The 27,941-nt window shown below is 35.1% G+C and overlaps 1 protein-coding gene across 1 annotated transcript; it reads left to right on the top strand.

Moving 5' to 3' along the window:
- GALNT3 (polypeptide N-acetylgalactosaminyltransferase 3) lies at nucleotides 1-27,941 on the top strand (the record flags this gene model as incomplete). Its single annotated transcript, XM_081260860.1, has 10 exons — nucleotides 1-515; nucleotides 11,159-11,331; nucleotides 15,113-15,262; nucleotides 17,272-17,506; nucleotides 17,957-18,074; nucleotides 19,561-19,761; nucleotides 21,642-21,773; nucleotides 21,971-22,072; nucleotides 26,800-26,952; nucleotides 27,819-27,941. 10 exons carry the CDS (start codon nucleotides 1-3, stop codon nucleotides 27,939-27,941), a joined length of 1,902 nt encoding a protein of 633 aa, XP_081116986.1.

The following is a 27,941-nucleotide window of genomic DNA, read 5'->3' as shown; positions in this document are numbered from 1 at the left end:
ATGGCTCACCTAAAACGACTAGTAAAATTACATTTTAAAAGACATTACCATAAAAAGTTCTGGAAGCTTGGTGCAGTAATTTTTTTCTTTTTAATAGTTTTGATTTTAATGCAAAGAGAAGTAAGTGTTCAATATTCCAAAGAAGAATCAAGGATGGAAAGAAATATGAAAAACAAGAACAAGGTGTTTGATTTAATGCTAGAAGCTGTAAACAATATTAAAGATGCAATGCCAAAAATGCAAATAGGAGCACCTGTCAGGCAAAACATTGATGTTGGTGAGAGACCCTGTTTGCAAGGATATTATACAGCAGCAGAATTGAAACCCGCTCTTGACCGCCCACCACAAGATTCTAACGCACCTGGTGCTTCTGGCAAAGCATTCAAGACAACCAATTTAAGTATTGAAGAGCAAAAGGAAAAAGAACGTGGGGAAGTAAAACACTGTTTTAATGCTTTTGCAAGTGACAGGATTTCTTTACACCGAGATCTTGGACCTGACACCCGACCTCCTGAGTATGTTGAAGACTATTTATTATTTACTCTTTATTACGAGGGTTTGAAGGGGAGAGGCATTAGCTAAGGCATTTGCTTATTCTTTAGCCATTCTGAGGTGGGAAATCAGCAAATACTGTTTTTTTTATTGATTATTTAAAACATTACATAGCTCATGATATATCATCTTTCATACATTTGACTTAAATTGGGTTTTGAACTCCCATTTTCACCCCAAATACAGATTGCAGAATCACATCTGTTACATATTCACATTTTTACATAATGCCATATTAGTGACTGTTGTATTCTGCTACCTTTCCTATCCCCTACTATCCCCCCTTCCCTCCCCTCCCCTCCCATCTTCCCTCTCTACCTCCTCTGCTGTTGTTCAATTCTCTCCCTTTTTTTCCCTCCCCCTTGCCCCTCATAACCTCTTATAATTTTATGTATCATTGAAGTTCACCTACCATTTCCATATGCTTTCCCTTCTCTCTCCGTTTCTCTCCCCCCATTCGTCTTTGTTTACTGTAGTCTTTTCCTCATGCTCTTCCTTCCTGTTCTGTTCTTAGTTGCTCTCTTTATATCAAAGCAGACATTTGGCATTTGTTTTTTAGGGCTTGGCTAGCTTCGCTTAGCATAATCTGCTCTAATGCCATCCATTTCCCTGCAAATTCTATGATTTTGTCATTTCTTAGTGCTGCATAATACTCCATTGTGTATAGATGCCACATTTTTTTATCCATTCATCTATTGAGGGGCATCTAGGTTGGTTCCACAGTCTAGCTATTGTGAATTGTGCCGCCATAATCATTGATGCAGCCGTATCCCTATAGTGCGCTCTTTTAAGGTCCTCAGGGAATAGTCCGAGAAGTGGGATAGCTGGGTCAAATGGTGGATCCATTCCCAGCTTTCCCAGGAATCTCCATACTGCTTTCCAAATTGGCCTCACCATTTTGCAGCCCCACCAGCAGTGTACAAGTGTACCCTTTTCCCCACATCCCCGCCAACACTTATTGTTGTTTGACTTCATAATGGCTGCCAATCTTACTGGAGTGAGATGGTATCTTAGGGTGGTTTTGATTTGTATTTCTCTGATTGCTAGAGATGGTGAGCATTTTTTCATGTATTTGTTGATTGATTGTATGTCCTCCTCTGAGAAGTGTCTGTTCAGGTCCTTGGCCCATTTGTTGATTGGGTTATTTGTTATCTTATTGTTTAATTTTTTGAGTTCTTTGTACATTCTGGATATTAGGGCTCTATCTGAGGTGTGGGGGGTAAAAATTTGTTCCCAGGATGTAGGCTCTCTATTTACCTCTTTTATTGTTTCTCTTGCTGAGAAAAAACTTTTTAGTTTAAGTAAGTCCCATTTGTTTATTCTTGTTATTAACTCTTGGGCTATGGGTGTCCTATTAAGGAATTTGGAGCCCGACCCCACAATATGTAGATCGTAGCCAACTTTTTCTTCTATCAGACGCAGTGTCTGATTTGATATCTAGCTCCCTGATCCATTTTGAGTTAATTTTTGTGGATGGCGAGAGAAAGGGATTCAATTTCATTTTGTTGCATATGGATTTCCAATTTTCCCAGTACCATTTGTTGAAGATGCTATCCTTCCTCCATTGCATGCTTTTAGCCCCTTTATCAAATATAAGATAGTTGTAACTTTGTGGATTAGTCTCTGTGTCCTCTATTCTGTACCATTGGTCCACCTGCCTGTTTTGGTACCAGTACCATGCTGTTTTTGTTACTATTGCTTTGTAGTACAGTTTGAACTCTGGTATCGCTATACCTCCAGATTCACACTTCCTGCTTAGAAATGCTTTTGCTATTCTGGGTCTTTTGTTTTTCCATATGAATTTCATGATTGCTTTGTCTATTTCTACAAGAAATGCCGTTGGGATTTTGATTGGCATCGCATTAAACCTGTAGAGAACTTTGGGTAATATCGCCATTTTGATGATGTTAGTTCTGCCTATCCATGAACAGGGTACATTTTTCCATCTTCTGAGATCTTCTTCTATCTCTCTCTTTAGGGTTCTGTAGTTTTCATTGTATAAATCTTTCACCTCTTTTGTTAGGTTGATTCCCAAGTATCTTATTTTCTTTGAGGATATTGTGAATGGAGTGGTTTTCCTTATTTCCATTTCAGAGGTTTTGTTGCTGATATACAGGAATGCCTTTGATTTATGCATGTTGATTTTATAACCTGCTACTTTGCTGAATTCATTTATTAACTCTAGCAGCTTCTTTGTAGACCCTTTTGGGTCTGTTAAGTATATTATCATGTCATCCGCAAATAGCGATAATTTAATTTCTTCTTTTCCTATTTTTATGCCTTTAATTTCTTTTGTCTGTCTAATTGCTCTGGCTAGTACTTCGAGAACTAAATTGAATAGAAGTGGTGATAGAGGGCATCCCTGTCTTGTTCCAGATTTTAGAGGGAATGCCTTCAGTTTTTCTCTGTTTAGGATGATGCTAGCCTGAGGTTTAGCATATATAGCTTTTACAATGTTGAGGTAAGTTCCTGTTATCCCTAGTTTTTCTAGTGTTTTGAACATAAAGGGATGCTGTACTTTGTCAAATGCTTTTTCTGCATCCATCGAGATGATCATGTGGTTCTTGTCTTTAAGTCTATTGATGTGGTGAATAGCATTTATTGATTTCCGTATATTGAACCATCCTTGCATCCCAGGAATGAATCCTACTTGATCATGGTGCACAAGTTTTCTGATATGTTTTTGTATTCGATTCGCCAGAATTTTATTGAGAATTTTTGCATCCAAGTTCATTAGAGATATTGGTCTGTAGTTTTCTTTCTTTGAAGTATCTTTGTCTGGTTTTGGGATCAAAGTGATGTTGGCCTCATAGAATGAATTTGGAAGAGCTCCTTCTTTTTCTATTTCTTGAAATAGCTTGAAAAGTATTGGTATTAATTCTTCTTTGAAGCTTTTGTAGAACTCCGCTGTATACCCATCTGGTCCAGGGCTTTTCTTGGTTGGTAGTCTTTTGATGGCTTCTTCTATTTCTTCCTTTGTTATTGGTCTGTTTAAATTGTGTGTGTCTTCCTGTCTCAATCTGGGCAAATCATATGCCTTAAGAAATTTATCGATATCTTCACTATCTTCTATTTTATTGGAATATAGGGTTTCAAAATACTTTCTAATTATCTTCTGTATTTCTGTAGTGTCTGTTGTGATATTGCCTTTTTCATCCCGTATGTTAGTAATTTGAGTTCTCTCTCTTCTTCTTTTCGTTAGCATGGCTAAGGGCTTGTCTATCTTATTTATTTTTTCAAAGAACCAACTTTTAGTTTTATCAATTTTTTCAATGGTTTCTTTTGTTTCAATTTCGTTGATTTCTGCTCTAATTTTAATTATTTCTTGTCTTCTACTACATTTGCTGTTGTTTTGCTCTTCCTTTTCTAGGTTTTTGAGGTGTTGTGTGAGTTCATTTATTTGTTGGTTTTTTCTTTTATTGAGGTAAGAACTCCAAGAAATGAATTTCCCTCTTAAAACTGCTTTCATTGTGTCCCATAGATTCCGGTATGTTGTGTCTGTATTATCATTTGACTCTAAGAATTTTTTCATCTCCTCCTTTATGTCTTCTATAACCCATTGATCATTCAATAACATATTGTTCATTTTCCATGTGATGTAGGATTTTTCCTTCCTTCTTTTATCATTGATTTCCAATTTCATTCCATTATGATCAGATATGGTGCATGGTATTATCTCCACGCCTTTATATTTACTAAGAGTTGCCTTATGGCATAATATATGGTCTATCTTTGAGTATGATCCATGTGCTGCTGAGAAGAACGTGTATCCACTTGATGATGGTTGATATATTCTATATATGTCGGTTAAGTCTAGGTTATTGATTGTGCTGTTGAGTTCTATAGTTTCTTTATTCAGTTTTTGTCTAGAGGATCTGTCTAATGGCGAGAGCAGTGTGTTGAAGTCACCCATAATTATTGTGTTGTGGTCTATTTGACTCTTGAACTTGAGGAGAGTTTGTTTTATGAACGTTGCAGCTCCATTGTTTGGTGCATACAAATTGATGATTGTTATGTCTTGTTGGTGGATGGTTCCTTTTAACAGTATATAGTGTCCTTCTTTATCCTTCTTGATTAACTTAGGTTTGAAGTTGATTTTATTCGATATGAGTATGGCCACTCCTGCTTGCTTCCGAGGGCCATGTGAGTGGTATGATTTTTCCCAACCTTTTACCTTCAGCCTGTGTATGTCTTTTTCTATCATATGAGTCTCCTGAAGGCAGCATATTGTTGGATTTGTTTTTTTGATGCAGGTTACTAGCCTATGTCTCTTGATTGGTGAGTTTAGGCCATTAACATTTAAGGTTACAATTGAGATATGATTTGTACTTCCAGTCATGCTTCTTTATTTATTTTAGTTTGGCTAGTTTTACTTTTTGGTTATTTTCCTCCCCCTTTACTGAGATACCTCCTGCTGTTAGTTTTGGGCACTATTTTTCAATTCCTCTTCTTGTAGTGTTTTGCTCAAAATGCTTTGCAGAGCTGGTTTTCTTGCTGCGAATTCTTTTAGCTTTTGTTTATCGTGAAAGATTTTAATTTCATTGTCAAATTTGAAGCTCAATTTTGCTGGATACAGTATTCTTGGTTGGAATCCATTATTTTTCAGCATTTGAAATACATTGTTCCAGGATCTTCTCGCTTTCAAAGTCTGTGATGAGAAATCGGTCGTTAACCTAATTGGTTTACCCCTGAATGTAATCTGCCTCTTTTCTCTCGTAGCTTTTAATATTCTCTCCTTGTTCTGTACGTTGGCTATCTTCATAATTATATTTCTTGGAGTTGGTCTATTATGGTTTTGGATGTTTGGGGTCCTGTAGGCTTCCAGGATTTGGCAATGCATTCCATCTTTCATCTCTGGGAAGTTTTCTAGAATTATTTCATTTAATATGCTGTCCATTCCTTTGGTTTGAATCTCTGTGCCTTCTTCTATCCCGATGACTCTCAAATTTGGTTTTTTTATGACATCCCATATCTCTTGAATAGATTGCTCATGGGATTTAAGCATCTTTTCTGTGTTGACTATATTCTTTTCAAGTTGATAAACCTTGTCTTCATTATCTGATGTTCTGACTTCTACTTGATCAAGTCTATTTGTTATATTCTCGTTTGAGTTTTTAATTTGGTTTATAGTTTCCTGCAATTCTAGGATTATTGTTTGATTTTTTTTAAGATCTCTATCTCCTGGTAGAGCTCGTTCTTTGCCATTTGAATTTGTTTGTTTAATTCATTTTCAAAATATACTTTTATTTCTTGGACTTGCTGTCTCATGTCTTCTCTAATATTCCTTTCCATTCGAGTTAGGTATGCCTTGAGTTCTTTCCCTATCCCTGCTTCTGATGTTTCTATGTCCTCCTGTAGAATTGAGTTGTCTTGCATTGTTTGTAATCCTTTTTTCCCTTGTTTTCTCATGTTGTCCACGTTACTTTCCAGCTCTATTTGATTGTCGTGTTTCTGCTCTCTTCTATAGATTTGTTTTGTTTCTGTATTACTCTGATGTCTCTCCTTTGTGTTGTTAAACTATGCCTGCTAACGTGGATTCCGCTGGGAAGGAATTCCCACGTCCGAGCTCCAGTGACAACACTACTTTGCTATGACGGGCCCCAGTCTCCTTGCCGGGGTGTCCTAATGGGGGGGTGTGACTGGACTGTCTCTGTTTGGTTTCAGCTCCCGGTTGCTGCAGGGGGGCGGTCTCCAGCCGCCCAGTATCACAGGCCACAGGTAGGTGATCAGTCGCCAGCGGGCGGGCGTTCTCCTATTGCCCAGTTACGCAGGCAGTGGGTGAACTGTCGCCGGCGGGCCTGCAGTTTCCAGCCTCCCAGTCGCGAGGGCCTTGCCTCTAGTCCCCTGGTTTCTCCTGCTAGTCTTGGTTTCTCCTGCTAGACCAGAGTTCCCCTGAGTGATGGTTCTCGGCAGTTCAAACTGTACTCTGGGCCTGCCGTTTGTTGGGTGTGGAGGGTGGCTATTGGGAACCCCGGTACTCTATTGTTTTGTTTCCCTTGTGGGGGATAGAACTGTACCGCTTCCTTCCCCGTCTGAAATCCCGTACTCAGCCCGGGGGTCAGTGCGGGCTTGGCTGGCGGGATTCCACAGTGTCGCAGCCACTTATCTCCCTGCTTGCTAGTTAATCCCTTCTCTGCAGTGCCACACCTTCTGTAGCCGTGGGGCAGGCCGCGTGAATCAGACAGCCTGGATCTCCGGGGTCACACAGTTGGCTTTTGGAATCCCCGGCACTCTATGGTTTTGATTTTTTCTGCTTGCCCCTCCCCCAGCGCTGGCTAGACAGGTTTTGTTTTGGCTGCTGATGGGAGGGGGGGTTGAAGGTCAGGTGCCTCTAGTTTTCCCTTAGTCTTTATGCAGGCTCACTCTGATACTCCCTCCCCTGGAAAGCCTAGGAGAGATTTTATGCGAAATCCCCCTATGTATGGGGGCTGAGCTGAGTGACACACACCTGTTTTGTTGTTGCAATCTCTCGGAGAGTGGCGGTGGATACTTCAGCTCTCCAAGATGGTGGCCGCTGATTGCCTTAGTGGAGTGTCCCTTGTGGGGGATGGGACTGTACCGCTTCCTTCCCTGTCTGAAATCCCGAACTCAGCCCGGGGGTCAGTGCGGGCTTGGCTGGCGGGATTCCACCATGTCGCAGCCACTTATCTCCCTGCTTGCTAGTTCCAAATACTGTTTTTTTAATCTTTCATTTTTTTTTTTTGTTTATAACTATTAAGGATAGCTACCCATATCTCAGCTTGGTATATAGAACAGACATGAAAAGTTATTAGCTTTTAAATTAGAAACAGAATTCTAGATCTGACTTCTTTATACAAGGAAATCCTTCATTCTTAAATGCTGTGAAGGAAATATTGGACAGTTTTTATAGAAAATGTAGGAGGTTGAGAAAGTTTGTTCACTTCTCTGTGTGCTGCTATAGAAAAGAAATTTTTAAAAAATGTGCCAAGATTTTGTAGCTACTAGATAATATTTTATGGATTTATAAACTAAACCTCGGACTTCATGGCTGCTTTGAATGTTTAACTAGGTTTCAGAATGCCCATTTTTTGGTATGCTTTCTCTTAAGTTATTTTAACAATTATTAGTAAAAATATTTGTCCATAATTTTTTAAAGTTCTCATATCTATAGGGTTGTTTTTCTTTAGATACTAAGAGGGCAAAACTCATTCAGTCACTTTGTTTACAAGTTTTTCTCAAGCATAGGATATTTTGATTAAAATTTCTCTCTGGCACCTCGTGTGCTTTCTCTGTGTCCTTAGTTTTGTTATCAGTAAGGTACTATTCAAATTTGATATATGAATTGCAAAGGCCAAAATGAATTTTTGAGAGTACTTGATTGGCAAATAGCAATCAAACAATGACCACCTATTTTGCTTTCCTGTTACAACAGATTATTTTTGGTTGTGAACCTGAAAGAAAAGGACTTTTGTGGGCTGGTTTATTGCTTTATTCAGGTTTTTCTAGATTTGTAATGTTGATAACCTGCATCAACTATAGGAGTCCCTTAATGTTGAATTTGTATAGATTAGGCTTCTGTCACTTTGTGGTAATCTGTGTGATCCAAAGTGAAATGGTTCATTTTGAAAAAAAAAAAAATGTGAAAAGAAACAAATGAATGACTGTAAAATATTTAGTTATAATATGCACAGCTCCTTTCTCAATAGATTCAAATGCAGTATTACATTTTACTGATTTGGAGAGAGTTCTTGACCAAAAAGCAGTCCATACCAAAAATCAATAAGCATGATTTTTATTCTTTGAAATGATGATATTAGCTCAAGATGAGCTTTTTAATTGCAGTCTTACAAGGCTAGAGTAATGTTTGTCACTATTAATTATTAAGTGAGTAAAAAGCAACTAAGCACATTAACAGCATTTTTTGGTTATAATAAAAGGTTTGTTTATTTATTACTTTGGAAAGGATTTTGTGGTGGTAGTGAAGATTTAATTGTTTCTTAATTTGAAAGTCACCTATATCCATAAGGAAGGTATTTTCCATTCTCATTCCACATATAGATCTAGTCTTTATTAATATGGATAATCATGTGACTAATTTAACCAAGTTTCTATATGCCCAATTTTTCTAATGGTTAACTAGAAAAATGTAGTCACTTTGATAAATTATTTTTTGCACTATTTTAAATAACATGTGAAATGATTTTTAAAGGATGTATCTAACATAAATTGTTTCAAACTGAATAGAGTTTGTAAAATCGCACTGTGGAATTTTATCATTTGTATTAATGGTAAAATATGATGTTTTACTCTGGCTGCTCTGCCTTATTTTTTTAACTTCTAACTAATATTAGTAGTTATCAGTTAAGCAAATAAGTCCCTAGCTTAAATCAAAGGAAATCCTTGTAAAATTAAGTAATAACATTTTATTGGTGTGAATGTTTGTGCACATTTATACTTTATATCTTCAGTTTTTTATAATACTTGATTAATATTGTATTAACTAACTAACTGCATGGCAAATAAAGTTAGGGAAAAAATTTAATCCCCAAATTTGACTTTCTCTCTCTCTCTAAAATATTTATAAGACAATAAATCATGAAGTGCTTCTTTTCCTTCTTCTTCCTTAAAATATAAAATACTATTTCATGGAACTTTTCAGGATTTTTGCTTATTATTTATGTAGGTTTATAAACCTTTATGTGTTAAAATATGAGCTCATATTTAGTCATTTATTTCTGTGTAATTATTATTCAAGAGAATATATAGTTTGTTTTTGAACTTTATTTGTAATTGGTAGTTTATTCAAAATTCATCTCAGAATAAATACCTTGCTTTTACTCTAACAAATGAGGAAAAATGTGGTGCTTTACTTCTGACCATGCGCTTGTGTGGTGCTTTGAAATCGTGGAAGCTCTAGAGAGCCGAACCACTTTCACTCAGCACCACTCTCTCCTTTTCCTCTTCAGTGCTCTTGACACCTCCTCTTTGTATTTCACTCCCAACCTAATTCCTTTCTTATCACTATAAACATCCCACTCTGTGGACCTGCTCTTAGAAAAGGCTAAAGACATTCTCACTCAGGTATGGTTCTAAAGTCACTAATGAGATAATGTGTGGATCCTTTTAGGGTGACTTTCCCAGGCCTCTACTGTCAGGCTGGAGGCTACAGTGCCCCCCTATCCTTCAATGGCCCTGGAAAGCAAATGAAGTGTGTTGGGCTCTTATCTCCAAGAGTGAATGGTTTACTTCCTTATCTTTGGTTTTGAGCAGCAGTGTTTGCTTGAGTTCACACACTGTATTCCTAGTGTGGGAGGATTTGACTGGGTAGGAGGATTTTATAGTCTGTTGTCCAAAATTGTACAGCCACATTTGGTATTTAAGTGACTTTAAAGATGCAGTTGCTTTGTTTATCTTTGCCACAGTCCACACATGGTTTGTTTTATGTGCCAGTGTTTTGAAGCCCTCCTCCTCCCGCATGTTAGTCACTTTAACTTCACCTCACTTCAGCCGGCTAGCCGCTGTGATTATCCCCACTTCCATCTCAAAGGCTGGAGGCTGAACGTGGCCACCCAGTGACTTAAATAAAGATTATTTTTTCTGAGGAAATCATTGTTATTAAAATGAATTCAAAATCCATACATAACTGATGTTGTAATCCTCAGAATTACTTGGGATTTTTCTTCCTGTGCCTATCACATTGTAGACAGAAGCACTGTCTTATAAAATGGACTTATAAAATGAATTTTGGTCTTTTTTTTTTAACTCCTAAATATGTCCTATTAAAAGAAAATTTTTACATGCAAAAGTAGAGTACATTATTGGAGCAAAATCTCTAAAACACGTAGGAAATGGTGTTAAGCATATGTCAAATGATGATCTACGTAAGATCTTAAGTTTGTGGTAGGCTGTCTTCCCCTTTTGATTTCATATGTTGATTAAAGTGATTAAATAAACTTGATAAATAGGAAATGCATTACATATTTATGAAAGTTTCTAATAACTTTTTAAAAATTGAGTATTGGATTAATAAAGTTGCAAATAAGAAAAATGGATGATTTCAGCAAGAAAATAGAGAATTTTTTTTTTTTTTACTTGAGCAATTACCAGGATTTTTCATTTTACATGTTTCTTTTTTTGGAGGAGGTACTAAGGATTGAATTCAGGGGCACACAGCCACTGAGCCACATCCCCAGAACCTATTTTGTATTTTATGAGACAGGGTCTCACTGCGTTGCTTAGTGCTTTGCTTTTATTGAAACTGGCTCTGAACTTGTGATCCTCCTGCCTCGGCCTCCTGAGCCTCCAGGATTACAGGCGTGCTCCACCATCCCTGGCCATGTTGTTTCTTTTATATGTTATTTTTTATTTAAATGTTATTTGTTTTTAAATACTATACTGTTGAGAGGCATATAATAAGAAATTGTAGTTTGTATCAGTGGACATGATCTCTGGGTGACTAATCTGCTTGTAAAAATATGTTGCTATCCATTTACACTGATATAGCATTAAGATTATCTTCCATAGAGAGTATTTGCTGTCATTTTTTTGTAGTAAACATTAAATAATGATAATTTTAGCAGCAGTATAACTGTGAAGTAACTAATAAAAGTCTTAATTGCTCTTCTACTTTTTTGGCTTCTTCTAGATGTATTGAACAAAAGTTTAAGCGCTGCCCTCCTCTGCCTACCACCAGCGTCATAATAGTTTTTCATAATGAAGCATGGTCCACACTGCTTAGAACTGTCCACAGTGTGCTCTATTCTTCACCTGCAATTCTGCTGAAGGAAATCATTTTGGTGGATGATGCTAGTGTAGATGGTAAGTGAGTACATTCCAACTTGATCGTTTTCTAAGTAAATCCATGTGGTGGTGTACAAAGTCTACTTGCTTATATTTGCTTTATGTATGCCATCTAGGAACTGGAATATAATAGTTTGGATGGTGTGTATGATGAATGCAAGTAGAATCCAAGTATGTACATATTCCAATATTTTGGAGTGCGAAAATATATTAAATGGCATTATTCATAACATTCTAGTTCTCAATGTGTGGCTTTTATTTTAAGGCATAGTGGTTAGGAGCACAGACTTGAACCTGGAGGCAGGTTGCCTTGATTTAAATTCCTGTTTTGGTTCTAACCAACTATGTAATTTGGGCAAGTTACTTAATCTCTTTGCCTCCATTTCTTTATTAATAAAATGGGGATAATACCATATTTATCCAATTTATTATAACATATGTCATTGGTTTGTAAACCACTAAAAGAAAAAAACCCACAGTCAATTAAACTAACATGACAATGAGTATAAGAAGTATCTAATTTTGTTGCTGATAATTGGGGAAATACAGAACTAACACATAATACTATGGTTGTTTTGAAAAATCAATGAGTTAATATAAGTAACACACCAATTAATAAATAATATAAATCAGTAATTAAAATCAAGAAAGAGTCAATACATCGTGTTTTACTTTGGCTTTTTTTTTTCAGTGTTGATATTTAACCCAAATAGTTAGTTGTTTTCTTATCTATAAAATGGAAATAATACTCTTTTATCAAGTCCAAAGCACTATCATTATTTATACCAACATTTCTTACATATGAGAAAAGAAAAATGCTTATATTCTATCAGTTATAAAATATATCCAGATTTCAGATATGGTAATAAATGAAATTATTAACTTGGCTTATTTCATCATTCTTACATACAATTTTAAATGTTTTTATAATTTCAAAATTAAACATTTTGGTAAAATAGCATTATATTCTCAAGATACATGAATATTTAGGCAGAATAAAGTTATTTAACACCAGAGGTTTTTGGCCTGCATGTGAAACCTCCAACTCCAAAAATTGGAGCTTTATAATTCAAGTCCCTGGATTCAGATTATATGTTAGAGAGCTCTAGTTTTCATCTCTAATACCTTTGACCAAGTTAATTTGCCACTTAACCATGATTCACTGGTTTATTTACTACTGGTTCTGTTCTGGTTCCTTATTCTGTCTAGTTGGACTATAGTCCATGGGTTTCAAGAGATGTCTGATTGAGTTCTGCTGACTTGCATGTTTTGCCTTTAGAACAAGAATAACAACAAACTTGATCGTAGAATCTTATTCTTTGGTTTCTTCAATGTTTTCTCTCAGATGACTTTTATTTGGATTGATTTTCCAAATAGTGAGAAAAATAGGGACACTGTAGGTTTACTTTTAGTAAGCCTTCATTTGAAGGTACCATTTTTATTTAACTGCACAAAATTTAAAAACTAAAGGAAATCAGAATGAAAAGATAGGTACTCATACATAATCTTCCTCCTGTTTCAACCATTTTAATCTTTTCATTTTCTTCTATAATTACATCTAAATAAACATATAATGTTTATCTTATTATATCCATGCCGTAAATGTGATTTTGAAAGCTGACATTTTCACATAACTTTGTTTATTTTACCTTCAAAACTTTTTTTTTCCATGACAGTGATGGACAGATGTTACTAACCATTCATCTTTCCTTCACACTGTAGCATTACTGTGTCATATGGCAGTGAGTAATATCCTTGAGCCTACATCACTTTACTTCTTGTGCATTCTACCTTTAGATAGTAAGTTAGGAGAAATAGGACTGCTTGGTCAAAATATCTGAATATTTTTATAATTCTTTATGACACTTGACAGGAGATATGGGACAGTTTTCTTAGTGAAAGTTATCTTTGCACACTAGTGTCATTTGTCATTAACTCAAAGAACTATCCAATGAATACTACTGTGGGAAATATGTTCCTCTTTGCTGTAAAGGAGCCTGTGAGATAGAAACTAGCCCTTGATTTCAATGTATTTAGAGAAAAGAGCATAAATATGTAGATAGTCAGGTAATAATAAAATAGTTAAATCCCTGGGAGAGCAAACAAAAGAGCATTTTTAGAACATAAACCATATCTTAATATGTATTTAATGCTTATTAAATACATATTAATATATCTTAATGCTGTATTTGTGCATTAATCTCTCATTTTATCCTCCCATCAGTCTACTGTTGATGAGTCCTATTATCCCCATTTTATAGATAAGAATGTAAGGTACAGAAAGGGTGAACCAGCTTGTCCAAATTCACACAACTAAAAGTGATTGTGCCTGTAAATTGAACCCAGGACATCTGGTCCCATATAGCTTTGTGTGCTTAATCTCCAAAAAGAGAAGTATGGGACTAAATTTAGGGAGTATATAAGAATTTATATAAAATTCAGAATAAATTTTTAAAAGTTTTTAGTAAATTCAAACAATGAGAGTCTATACTGAAGGGATTATAGTCACTCCTTTTTAAAATGTCAATTCCCATTAAGATCTTTTAAATTTTATAACTCCTTTAAAGTAGAATATATTTATGATTATACACACACACACACACACACACACACACACACACACACACATATGCATATGTGTGTGTTTAATTCTACTCTGAGATAATAGTGTTTAGATGGGTTAAGTTTACCATAAGGGCTGTTCATGAAGACTCACCTCCCTTAAGAATGCTTAAACTTTAAATTAGCAGCTCTCTTTTCTGTATCCCCAGAGAACTGAAAAGACATTTATATTCCCAGATAAAGTCAATGTCATCTGTACTTGCTTTGGAAGTATGGCAGAAGCAAATATCTACCCCAGGATATTGTTGACTTTTTTTGTATTTCTAAATCTTTTTGAGGCTATGATATAGGCCCAAGAAAACCACTTGAAGAACTACATTATGTACTTAATGAGGAATCAAGAATTTAATGGCAAAAAGAGTAGGCTTGAGATGTTGTTTAAAAATATGAACAGCACTTGATTGACTTGATAATGGATTTTTCTTTCACCTACTGTCTCAACTTTTGCTTATTATGTATCTCATCCAAATTGGAATATTGAGTACCTCAAATTACATACCCATCATTAAAGTTCTGCCTGTATTTTATTTCCTGATTTACATGCTCCTTTTTACTTCTATATTTTTGCTGGAGAAAAATCTGTCAGGAGACTCCAAAACTTCCAAAATTTTTCTGCTGAGTCTTTGTAGAAATGTTCCCAAAATGCTGTGGCTCTGGACTTTACTACTTTCCTTTTTCCCTCAACATTCTGTTCTTAAATTGTTTTGATCATTGCCTAAATATCAGAAAATCAGTCCTTTTTATGCAGGTGATTTTTCATTAAGATTTCCAGACGTAAATGCCAATTTTAAAAATCACTGAATATCTTTTTGACCTAATTCCATTTCTTCTACTCCCATAGTCAGTCTGTTCTGAACTCTGAGTTTGTTTGTTTGTTTAACTCCTGGGGTCCACAACATTTAAGTCTCTCACTTTCTCCCAAACACACTGTATTTATTGTTATGAAGTGTTCACCATAAGCATGTGCAATAATTTTGTGTGTTAGTTATGATTTGGGTATAGAAATCCCCTCCCCTTTTTCCCAGTAAAGAGTTAAAATAGACTTTTTCATTTTACTGGAAGAAGACATGCAACTATTAACATTATGAATTTGGAGGAGTCATTGTTGTTTCTTTCGTTTTAATATAGTATATATAAATTTAGAAAGCATTAATCCTGATTTTATTTTTCCCTACAGAGTACTTACATGAAAAGTTAGAAGAATATATAAAACAATTTTCTATAGTAAAGATAGTCAGACAAAAAGAAAGGAAAGGTCTGATCACAGCTCGGTTGCTAGGAGCAGCAGTAGCAACAGCTGAGACGCTCACATTTTTAGATGCTCACTGTAAGTATGTGTGTAGATGGAACATCTTCCCTTTCCTTCCCTTCCCTTCCCTTCCCTCAAATTTAGAGGTTAATTTTATTTAGCTGTCTAATTGCATTATCTTGAACAGCATTTTCAACTGATTATAGCAAAGATAAGGGCTCTGCCTAGGAACTTCACTTATATAGCTCTTAGCTCTTCTGTGTTCAGGTCTCCTCAACTTTAATGTTGCCATGACCAACTTTCCCAGTGTGGTATCCTTCCCTAGGATTCTCCCCCCTCCCCCCATGTGCATTCTGTCCCCCCCAAAAAAAAATTCCTTGTTATTTTTGAATCCCTACATATTAAAATGAAAATTTATTTAAGTCTAACCAATCCTGTCATTAAACTTTGTCCCAACTGAAACATTTATATTTCAGTTCTTTTTTAAGACTTATGAACTCCTTCTTATGCCAAGTTATGGGTACCCCTTCCCAACGTCTTTTTCTCTCTCTTCCATGAATATTGTCAGTTTCATCATTTTTTGTTGCTATTAGTTTTTTTTTGTATTTTAATATTTTTCAGTGTCAACATTTTGTTTGTATATTTTGCTTTATGTTTTGGTGGTACTGGGATTGAACACAGAGACTTGCTCATGCTAGGAATAAGCAGTATATCACTGACCTACATCCCTTAAAAATAAAAATACATTTTTATTTTTAAAAGTGTCAACATTTTAAAAATATTTAGAAAGTATACTTGGACCCAAATGTGCAGTGGGCATGATAAATATCAATAAATGTTATTTAGTCACTTGCATTATATACTTAGTGAGTTTTACTTATTATATGAGTGTTAATCTTTGAACTGGCCAGCCTATAGGTTATGTTTGACCCAGTGACTGATTTTGTATACATTGATTGTTACAGAAGAACTTTTGGGTTTGCTTGAATTATTTAGAGATGTTGTATCCTGTATTCTCTGAATACTGGGCATTTAAAAGATGAAGAGAGATCTAAAGATGCCTTTGTAAAGGAAAACACCGTTCTCTAGCATTTCTCCTTCTGATCCAAATTTTAATGTGATCCGACTGGGCATTCTTACTCTTCTGGAGAATATGTCTAATAGCCTTCTGCACAATGACTGCCAAATATTCCTCAATGGGGATCCCAGAATAGAACTGCATAGGTATTGTTTGGCTTTGCTCAGTATGTGGGACAGCCTATCCCATGATGAAAATCTACACCTTTCATGGGACTCCATGGCCCCTACTGTCTTGGTCTGGGGCAGATTTGAATGGCTCTTCTTCAACTGCTAAAATCAGAATATTTTGACTCTTTCACTTACTTTTTCTTAAGCCCTACAGAGAGAAATGAAGTTTTCCAAAGGGACAGGTTTAAATTAGAGTACTTTGGGGACTAGATGGAAAGGTTATCTTTGATTCATATCCTCTTTTAAAGGGACACATATCATTTGAAGCTTAAACACATTAGTATCATTTTGCTTCTTCTAGGAGAAAAAGACCATCTGGAGGAAGATTTTCCTAGCCATGCTTGATCTTCCTTTACCCTTTTCTTCCTGTTCTCCTCATGAGAGACATTTGGAAAATACTCTCTTTGGGAGATCAATCATACAACATTGTGACTATAGTATGAATATACTGTGTACTTAAATTTGAAATGATTATATCTTAAATATTCTCACCAAACACGCACATATGAGATGATGGATATTTTAATTAGCTTGATTGTGATAATTATTTCATGAGTGTATATATATATATATATATATATATATATATATATATATATATATATAAACTTGACATCATAAATACATAAAGTTATTATTTGTCTATTATAACTTATGAAAGCTGGAAAAAGTAAATCACTATTGCATGCATGTTCAAAACATAAGTTATTTTCTTATTCTCATTTCTCTATAAATTTTCATGACTAAAATGAAAATTTTAATGACTAAAGAAAATTAATGACTAAAGAAAAAAATCTTCAGTGTTCTCACTGAATTAACTAAACTTCTGTCTTCTTTAGGTGAGTGTTTCTATGGTTGGTTAGAACCTTTGCTGGCCAGAATAGCTGAGAACAACACTGCGGTGGTGAGTCCAGATATTGCCTCCATAGATATGAACACATTTGAATTCAACAAACCTTCTCCATATGGAGGTAACCATAATCGTGGAAATTTTGACTGGAGCCTTTCATTTGGCTGGGAGTCACTTCCTGATCATGAAAAGCGAAGAAGGCAAGATGAAACCTACCCAATTAAGTAAGAGGACTGCTCTCAAAGTCTTATATTCATACTGTAATATCTTATATTAAATATGTATGGACTCTGTATTTGCAGCAGTTGCCTCTGAGGTAATTCATACTAATAAAAGCAAAGAACACAATTCTGTACATAGAAAATAATAAAGTAATTTACTTAGGCACATATGCATGATATTACTGAATAATAAGTTGGAAGTAAAATTTATCTCATATCTTCCTCATAAATCATCACTTAAGAATATTAAAACAAGGTTAGGAGAAGACACTTACTAACCTTAGCAAATACACTGAGAATTTATTTTTCCTCCAAAAAAACTTGACTTTAAAGACAGTATGTATAGGAAAAATTTGAAATTGTAATATATACCTTATAAAGCTAAGTTCTTAAATAAGCTACTTAATTTTGTTTCGTTTTTATAACAAAGTTTGACAATGGATTGTTTTTCAGAACACCCACATTTGCGGGAGGCCTTTTTTCCATATCAAAAGAATATTTTGAGCATATTGGACGTTATGATGAAGAAATGGAAATTTGGGGAGGTGAAAATATAGAAATGTCTTTCAGAGTAAGTTTAGGAGACTAAATACAGCACACATGTTAAACAATGAAATGTGTTATGCTCTACTTGGCTGGTACAGATTGTTATAGATGTATACAGTCTTTACTTCTTTTGCTTTCTAAGTTTTAATTGCTGGAAATTTTGAAATAAGAATATTTCCATTTAAATTGTAACTTGATATATTTATTCATGGTTGTCAATGTAACAAGAGGAATTGGTTAAAATCCCATGTCCAGGCAATAACACCAATTAATGCACTTGTAGCTACTGAATTCCAGCCAAGACAAATATAATTAAACCTAGTGCTTCAGGAAATGAGTTGATTATCAAGGGAGTCTGTGGAAAAACATTTGTGTATACTTTTAAAGTATATTGAACTTACCTCTTTGGATTAAATGAGCTATTTTTTAAAAAATATGTATGTTAAAAGTTAATATGAAAAATCAAAATGAAGATTTTGGATAGTCTCTACATCTATCTTATGTATTCATTTTCATAAGCTTTTGTTTTGTTTTGTTTGCTATGACCTTATCATTCATCTATTATCCCTTAGGCTGGAATGTACTGAAAAAAGAAATGAACTAGTTTTAAGTTTGGGCTGTGGGTTCATCACATACTGACAGTGATGATTTTAGCCCAGTTTGGACTGCTTAAGGCCAGGGGTCTTGTTTTATTCATTTCAGTGTTTTCAGCCCCTAGCCCTTGTATTTCAAGCATAATTTGTCGAATGGAACATATCACTGAGTTTTCTTATTTTTGTTTAAAGAAGAAAAAAGTGTATGTGATCACTTTCCTTAGTACTAGCGTTTACTTTTAAACATGACTTCTTTTCAGATATTTTGCTTGCAATTATATATGGCAGAACCAATTATTAAGACAGTTGAGTGAAATGTATTCATTTCATGATTTTCTGTTTTATTTGGAATTAGTGCAAATAAGTATAATGACCAACTACTTTACAAATTTACGAGACCATATTTCAGTAATAATGGCTATTTTCAATTGTTTTGCTTTTATATTATCAAATTTAATATATAAAAGATAAAAGAGTCGGGGTGCACTTATCCCCAGATTGCTGGCTCATGCCTTAGAAGAAGCACTGTGGTTTAAGTGAAGTGACCATGTAAGTTGTATAAGATGGAAGCCAGTGAACAAGAGCCTTTGTTCTTCTGCATATACTAGAGAACTTGCATGATTGTTTGCAAAAAGTAATTTGGGAATTAATTTTTATGAAAAATCCAAAAATCATTATTTTATTTACCTACTTTCTGAAGATACCCTTTTGTTGTCTTTAGGGTTTATACTGTTTAATGAAATTATTCTTTACATTTACAGAACTTATGTTGAACTGGCAGGGAACAGAGACTATTTGAAATTGGAGTAAACATCTTCTTTGTTTTGTTTTTATTAATATTTTAAAGGTGAATTTAAAAGCAACACTTTGATTTTTCCCCAAATACTGTAAATTTAAACAAATATCATTAATTATCAGGTATGGCAATGTGGTGGGCAGTTGGAGATTATGCCTTGCTCTGTTGTTGGACATGTTTTTCGCAGCAAAAGCCCTCATACCTTTCCAAAAGGCACTCAGGTGATTGCTCGCAACCAAGTTCGCCTTGCAGAAGTCTGGATGGATGAATATAAGGAGATATTTTATAGGAGAAACACAGATGCAGCAAAAATTGTTAAACAAGTAAGTTAAAGCTAAATTATTATGTTATGATAAATAAAAAACCTATACCAATGTCTCATATTCTTTTGCTTGATTGCCTCAAGTACAAAACATTTTGTCAAAATTATTTTTGAAGCTACAATTTTAACTCTTAAAATGTGTAACTGAAGGATGATCATTTTCTCTTTTAAGAAAAAATATTAAGCAAACTACTTTTCAAAATTTCAGACATTCTGCTTAATATTATCATTTTTCATTTGAAAGATATTTTGTGACAATCTTGTTTCAGTATTTTGCTTTTAAAAATTAGATTAAGTAAAAGTGCTTTTTACTGGTTTTGGGGGATGTGATTGACAACTAAATATTGGTTTTAAGTGCTTTTTCAAACTGAAGGTAGAAAAGATGTCTCAGTGTGATGCGAGGATGGACAGGAATATCAAGCCTTTTCCCCTTGAAATTTCTGCTACTCTCTGGAGGTGTACCTTGGCAGAGCCCCTTTAGGAACATACGGTGGGGATGGCACTTCATAGAGTGGTGTCTGGGAGCTGGAGGTGGAGTGTGTGACAGGTCTTTTCCTTTCTCCTTGCCTGACTTAAGGGATGGAATACATGCCTTGGCTCTTCCCAAGAGTAGCTGTGAAATAAGAAGATGATAACAAACATACAGTGACTGTGTCTCTAACCTGTCAGAGATCACCTAGTCAGCAAAAACATAAGGCTTAGCACATTAGAGCTGAGTTCCATCTATATGAACAGCAGTATGAAAGCACTGGGTGTGGTATAAATTAACCAGACAGTTTCAGAACATGCTTCAGTAAATGGCACCCAAGCCTGTTTTTGTAGGAAACAGCTCTAATTTGAGGTGGTGGTGGTATTTATTGGGAGTCAAGGACATCAACATTTTGAGTGGTAGTAAAGAAAGATTTGGTTAACTGTATGTTCTCATTGTTCTCTGATGTCTCCCTGTAACATGTCAGTAAGATGCAAATTTAGAGCACTACTGGGTTAGACTGCAATCTTTTTAACTCAAGACCACTAAGACAAATTAGGTAGATTATGTACTGCACAAGATTACTTGGCTAAGGCAGCAAGTGGATGCTAACTAAATGAAGCTCTCTGCTTGTCACCCACAGAGGGGTGAGTGAGCCATTAGGCACCTCTTCTTACCATAAAGCACATAAATTTACTTGAGCTAAGCAGAATCCTTAAGAGTTCATGACATTGAAGTTGGGATGAGAAAATATTTTCCTTTGTTGAAATGATGAGTATTTACTTTTTTGTCATACAGTTAGATATCAAACATAATTTATCTGTGAAAATTTGCCTATTAGCCCAATACATTTTCAGTTTAATGATTTTTCAAAAGAAAGTTTTCTTTTTCTACTAAAAATCTAGTTTGGAATATTAAGAGTAAAGCTCTTACACTAGAAAAAAAATGTATTCCCAATTGTGCTGTTTTGTAGTGGTTGTTTTTGTGTTCTTGACAAGGGGATGGAAGTTACACTGTGTATACTGTTTATGTACTCCTACTTTCTCTCACCTTGCTCTACAGACAACTAAGTATAAAGTTGGGATTAATTTAGAATGCTCCCACTGCCACTCCTGTGCCCACAGAATTTCAATAGAGATCTTTGTACTGTATAAAGAAGTTTGTGGCACAAATGAAGAATGAAATACTGTCTGGTCAGCACTACAATGATACTTGATTCTCCCTGAAGCCAGGAAGGATTGGGCAGGCATGCTCATTGCCTAAATGAATGGCAAATGCTGTTAAGATGTGTCTTGTATTTTGGACCACAATTTTATTTTTTTCTTCCTAAATATAAACACAAACAGGAGCTTTGAAGCCCATTAGTAGAGCTATTTTGATGAAGCATTCCTTCATTTCTCATCCTTCTCTAGAAATCGTTCGGTGATCTTTCAAAAAGATTTGAAATAAAAAACCGCCTTCAGTGTAAGAACTTTACATGGTATCTGAAAACTATTTATCCAGAAGTGTATGTGCCAGACCTTAATCCTGTTATATCTGGATATGTAAGTATTTTCCTGTTCCTTTATTCCTTGCCACTAATATTTATGTGGTTTAGGGAAAAATGTTGGAATACTTTCTGGTATATTCCTTTTAAGATTTTACATTTACATTTACAGTTTTACAACATTACTTCCTAGGAATTAATTGGAAAATGTAAACTACATAGATTAATTTTTATGATTTGAAATTTTCCCTTTAGATTAAAAGTGTTAGTCAGCCTCTGTGCCTGGATGTTGGAGAAAATAATCAAGGAGGCAAACCATTGATTCTGTACACATGTCATGGACTTGGGGGAAACCAGGTGAGTGTCAGAAATCCTGCCTTCTCACTGGCAACTACAGATACAACTAAGATGTTACTTATTTTTCAGATGTCCTAACTCATCTTTTTTATTCCAGTAAGCTAGTGTGTGACATATTTTTAGACTGAGACTGATGACTGATACTGAAGTTGTAAAGTATTTTGCCTTGGTTTCCAGTCTGGCTCTGAAAATAATTTGAAGTTGCCTACCCATTCAGTAAAAAGGAAAATGGGAAAATAGCAGAGTACATGCCTTTAGAAATGTTTAGAACATGATCTTTTATATATTTTTTTAATGTTTTTGTGACTCTTGACATGGTGATTTAACAAGATTATAAATAAGCCCCTGTTTAACGGGACTTAATAGCAAATTATATCCAGTGGTAATAACAACACAGCTACATTGAAAGCTCTTTTTGTGGGCCATGATATTATTTCAGTAACACCCTCTGCTCTCCAAAAATGTATGTTCTTTATTCACTTTAGTCAGATCCCAGCTTGTTACCATCTATCTTACCAGTTAATACTAAAATGCTAAATGTTACTATCTAGCTCTATGGGTAGGTAACATATTACATATTAAGTTTCTGTATTTTATCTTCCTTTCTTTACCATTTTCAAGTTAACTCCCAGAAGGATTCAATTCTCTCTCTCTTGTTTATCATTAATCAAATTCACTGAGTGATCCCTGCATGCCAGATACTCTGAGGGGCTTAAAACCATTTAGATTCTAACTCCTTCAGGAAACCTCTTTCAAAACTGGCAGCTATAGTCAGTATGAAGGGTTTGAGATAAAGCATTTGGAGTGCTGTGGGGTTTGAATTAGACTGGGTACCCATACATTTTCCTGGGAAAGATGACACTGGAAACATGTTTTTGAAGGGTAAGTAGGAACAAGATAGGTAGCTGCTGAAAATGAGAACAAAATGAAGACTGTGAAGAGAGATTTAATAAGAATTGGAGCCTGGAATGTGTGTTTTCTGGGAACAGAAGGTATTTTGATGTAGAGTCCAGGCTATGTGGTTAGGAGTTTTATAGTATTAAGTACTCATAATATCCTATTTTAACACGATGTAACTTTGAAGTTTTCAGTTTTAGGAAGAAAGGGTCAATTGTTCTGTTTTCTTCCATACATCTTTCTAATCATTGGGCTTTGCTTAATCCAGTTCTGATCTGTTTTCACCTGAAGCAATCAATCCACTGAGGGTAGATTATATAGATACCAGAAGCCAGTGCCAGTGAACTGGATCTATCACTGTATGGTCAAGGGGTAATTCTGAAATGGGGTGGAAATACATATAGACATACATACATATATTTACATCTATGTGCAAATATATCTTCATGTGTGTATATAAATACATATATATGTATATATACATATATTTTTTTTAATTTTTTTTACATGAATAATTGCAATCTTTTGAAAATAACACTAAACTATGAGAATAAAAATAAGGTTTTAAGCAAAGGGAAGTATTTCCTCATTTGTTAAAAACAAGTCAATAAATGTAATTACTTAATAAATTTCTCTAGTATTACATTTATCTTCTCTTAAATTGAAGATATTAGCCTAGTACAGTGGCGCATGCCTGTAATCCCAGTGACTCTGGAGGCTGAGACAAGAGGATTGCAAGTTCAAGGGCAGCCTTAGCAGCCTAGTGAGACCCTACACAAATTGGCAAGACCCTCTCTCAAAATAAAACAAAAAAGGGCTGGGGTTAGCTGGGCGCAGTGGCACACACCTGTAATCCCAGCAGCTTGGGAGGCTCAGACAGGAGAACTGCAAGTTCAAAGCCAACCTCAGCAATGGTGAGGTGCTAAGCAACTCAGTGAGACCCTGTCTCTAAAAAAAATATAAAATAGGGCTGAGGATGTGATTCAGGGGTTGAGTACCCCTAAGTTCAATCCCTGGTATCAAAATAAAAAAGAGGGGCTGAGGATGTGGCTCAGCAGCTGAGTACCTCTAGGTTCAATCCCTGATACAAAAAAAAAAAAAAAAAAAAAGTTGAAGAGATTTTGTATATATTGTTTTGTCTATTTTTCTATTATCCTTGCAACAAAGATATTTTTATAATATTATATAAAATGATGTTAATTTTTTTCAATAGAATATAGCTAGCTGCCTTTTAAAAATTTTGAAATGGAGAAAAATTAACATGTTATTTCAACAAAAACTTATTTAGAGCCCATAATATAACTGGCACTATTATAATAATAAAAAGGACAAAGTCCCTAACTTTTGAAGCTTCTGTTCCACAGGAACATTTTTTTCCACAATAAAAGAGAAAATAAATACTTAAATTTGGCTATAAAGAAAAACAAAGTGGGTCAGGGAATAAGTGTGTGGTAGATTTGCAGGGTGGGGTGTCGGGTTTCAGGCAAGAGAGGACTTTTCTGGGAAGGTGACCTTGGAGCAAGGGCCTGAATAAGTTGAGAGAATAACCACATTCTGGGAGAAGAGCATCCTGGAGGAGGAATGGGAAGAGTAGAGGCCCAGTAGCACATTCACAGAGACAGCAGAAAGCTGTTGTACCAGAGCAGAATGGTTCAGACAAGGAGAGGTAGGAAATGAGATCAGAGATATCAGTAAGAGAGCTGTCATATAGAACTTTGCAAGCCCCATTAAGGAACTTGGATTTATTTTTGAGTTCAACAAATGCTACAAGAGGTTTTCAAGCAGGAGAACAATGTTGTCTACTTTATATTTTAAAATGACACTGGCATCTGTCATTCTAATTCAAACATTGATTTTATTTTGGTTCATATCCTATAAATTTTATTTTCAATGAAACATTGCACTTTACTTTGCAAATTAATTTTTGAGTATTACAATTTTGAGATATACTATCACTTGAATATCTTCTCATGTTGCCTTCAATTTTAAGCAACATAATAATTTTTATAGCATCACTTCTATTGTAACAACACTTGTATATACTAAGTAAAAGTAAGCATTTTTATTTATGTGACTGAACTGGCCAGTATTCTGGTAAAATATGGTTTAAGTCATTACAGCTTTATGGCATTTAATGCTTTTCTTCATTCACTTTCTCCTACAGGATATTTGGCCTGAATCTAAGTTACAGGTTTCTACAATTTTCTCAGCTAGCTAATTACATACTTTTTTTTTTGTTACTATGGATTTTCAACTATTTTCTATTCTTTATTAGAATCATTTTAATGACTTTTTATAGTGAGGCAGAATACTAGACAACCTTTGTTACCATCTTTGGGATTCTAAGGTTTACCTTTCTTGGCTAAGTCTAGTTAGAATGCTATTTCCTGTCAACATCTAAATCCATTTTATTCCAATGTTTCTACTGGAAGAAGTACCAGTTACAAACATGGTTGATGTTTTATTTGTAGGAAAAGAGAAATGAAGCCTGAGATCAAGACCAAGGGCACTCATTCTGTTCATGTTTATAGAGTGCCTATTCAAATACATAAAAGGATTAACATAGTATCTGCCCAGTACATCATAAGGACTCAATAAATATTGGTGTTAATATTATTTATTTCATTATTGAAAATTAATTGTGCTAACCCTTATTACCTTTAGAATGTCAACATTATTAAGTATTTGCTCTATAATGGGTGTTCTAAGTAGAAACATCAGCTAGCCACACACACAATTCCAATAGTATACTATAGAAAGTAATCTCTAACGTATGTGGAAGCCTTGGAAAGGTGAAATTTTGTACAATAGGACAAATTCAGGGAGTACCAAAGAGGGAAGGTAATATTCTAGTTGGTTGCTGAAGGATGAAAAGGAGTCAGGCAGGCAAAAAAGGGTCAGAAGGGCTTTCCAGACATCAGCACACTGCAAAGCAAAGCCACAGGTTATGGATGCATGTATTCTGCACTGGTAGAGTTGCATGAAAGGAGCAGAGTATACCACTGGGGCAATCGTTGATGCAAGATTGAAAATTGGCCATTTCAGGCACCAATTAAGGAAGATGGAGTTTATCTTAGCAACAGCAGTAATGCATTTAAGCTGGGCCAGTAGGGGATCAGACCACTGCTATGAAAGACCAACTGACAGCAGGTAGGATTGCTCCATTACAGGATGAGAAATTGGAGGTAGCTGGAGGCATTGCAGTATAAATTTTTATGGTCTAAGAAAGAAAAGAACAGAACAGTAAGAATGGACAGGATGGTAACATCTGAGAGGAAAACTCAGAGACTAATTAATTGGGTGCATCAATAATAGTAACAACAGCTTAAAGTGAATCAGCTGCTTACCACTTCATAGACTTTGTTCTAATCCATTTATCTTCATAATCCTGTGGGAGGAACTCTTAAGTTACTCACTTTACAGTTGAAGAAACAGATACAGCGTGCCTGTAGTTTCTAATTTAGTGCAAGTGCCTTTGATTGAGACGAAGGAGTGAAGGAAATTTTTGAGGAGAGAAGACCAGTCAAGGACTTGATGAGCTTCAGAGGCCCTTTTCTGCAGTGTGCCTGCCTGTGCTAGTCCAGCTCTACTTGATGACTTAGTTTCTGGTGTGGAGAGAAACACCTTGTTCATTAAGTAACCACTGTTGATGATAGACTGAAGGAGGACTGTAGTGTCTCCTACCATAAATGCTCAGCTTATGTTTCTGATAACTTCTTAGTATAATATTTTGTTGGGGGCATGCCTTTATTATTCCTTGACTGGCTAATGTTGTTTTGCAACCAAACACACCAGGTGCTTTTATCAGTAACAGCACTCTTTTTCCACAGTACTTTGAATATTCGGTGCAGCATGAAATCCGGCATAACATCCAGAAGGAACTGTGTCTTCATGCTGTCCAAGGTATCGTTCAGCTACAGGCATGTGCCTATAAAGGTCACAAGACAGTTGCTGCTGGAGAACAGATATGGGAGATCCAGAAGGTACCTCAATGCAGTTAATTCACCCACTACTTTAATGATTTTGATGAGCTATAATTGCTTATCTAGGAAAATGCATGAAATATAGTTCATTGTTATCCATTAGAACTTTTCTGCCTTTATTAACTTTCTTATATGTTTCTACCCATGTGATAAGAGAATATACCTATGAATTAAGTACTCCTAGGAACAAAAGAATCATAAAGTTGCTTGATTAAAGCATAGTTTATGTATCTCAAGATCTTCTGTGAATTATTAAAAACAGTTACTCCATTTTTATGTTTTAGGGTTACTTACAATACTTTTTGCAGCAGTCACTATTTTTCTTGGCATGCATAGAGAAAAAAATGTTCATATTTTAATGTGAAGTGATTAATTTTTCTTCTCCATTTTAGTAGTTTTTCATTAATGTAGGATTGAGAGGTTGCATGACAGATCTCTTGTTTTAAAACACATCTTAAGGTTTGGCTAGACTATACCACCACTTAACTAAAAAATATTTAGTGTAATACCAGAATATTGTAAGACTGGCTTTTATGATTTATGATTTTTAGGAGTTTCTCACATGTATATATCAGTGGACTGTTTTTTGCTTGAAAACTTGATTCAGACCTTGCCCTGGATACCTCTCTTTTCATTTAATGCCTTACATTAGTTGATCAGTAGTGGTATGCAGTGTTGTTTACATCAGAAACCCATAATATTTTATCAAACATGATTCATCTTAGGCAGATTTAAAGTTAAGAAAGATATACATTTGGAATGCAATTCTCCCTTTAGCTTTAATAAGACCATAATGTCATATTGGTATTGATCACTTAGCTATGAGTCTTGAAACTTAACGTCTGTTGTGTTTTCTTTTATTGCAGGATCAACTTCTATATAATCCATTCTTAAAAATGTGCCTTTCAGCAAATGGAGAGCATCCGAGTTTAGTGTTATGCAATCCATCAGATATACTCCAAAAATGGATTTTTAACCAAAATGATTAA

This window comes from Spermophilus citellus (genome assembly GCF_964194105.1).
Source record: "Spermophilus citellus genome assembly, chromosome: 11".
In the NCBI taxonomy this organism is placed as follows: domain Eukaryota; kingdom Metazoa; phylum Chordata; class Mammalia; order Rodentia; family Sciuridae; genus Spermophilus; species Spermophilus citellus.
This window is presented reverse-complemented; position numbering and strand designations above follow the sequence as displayed.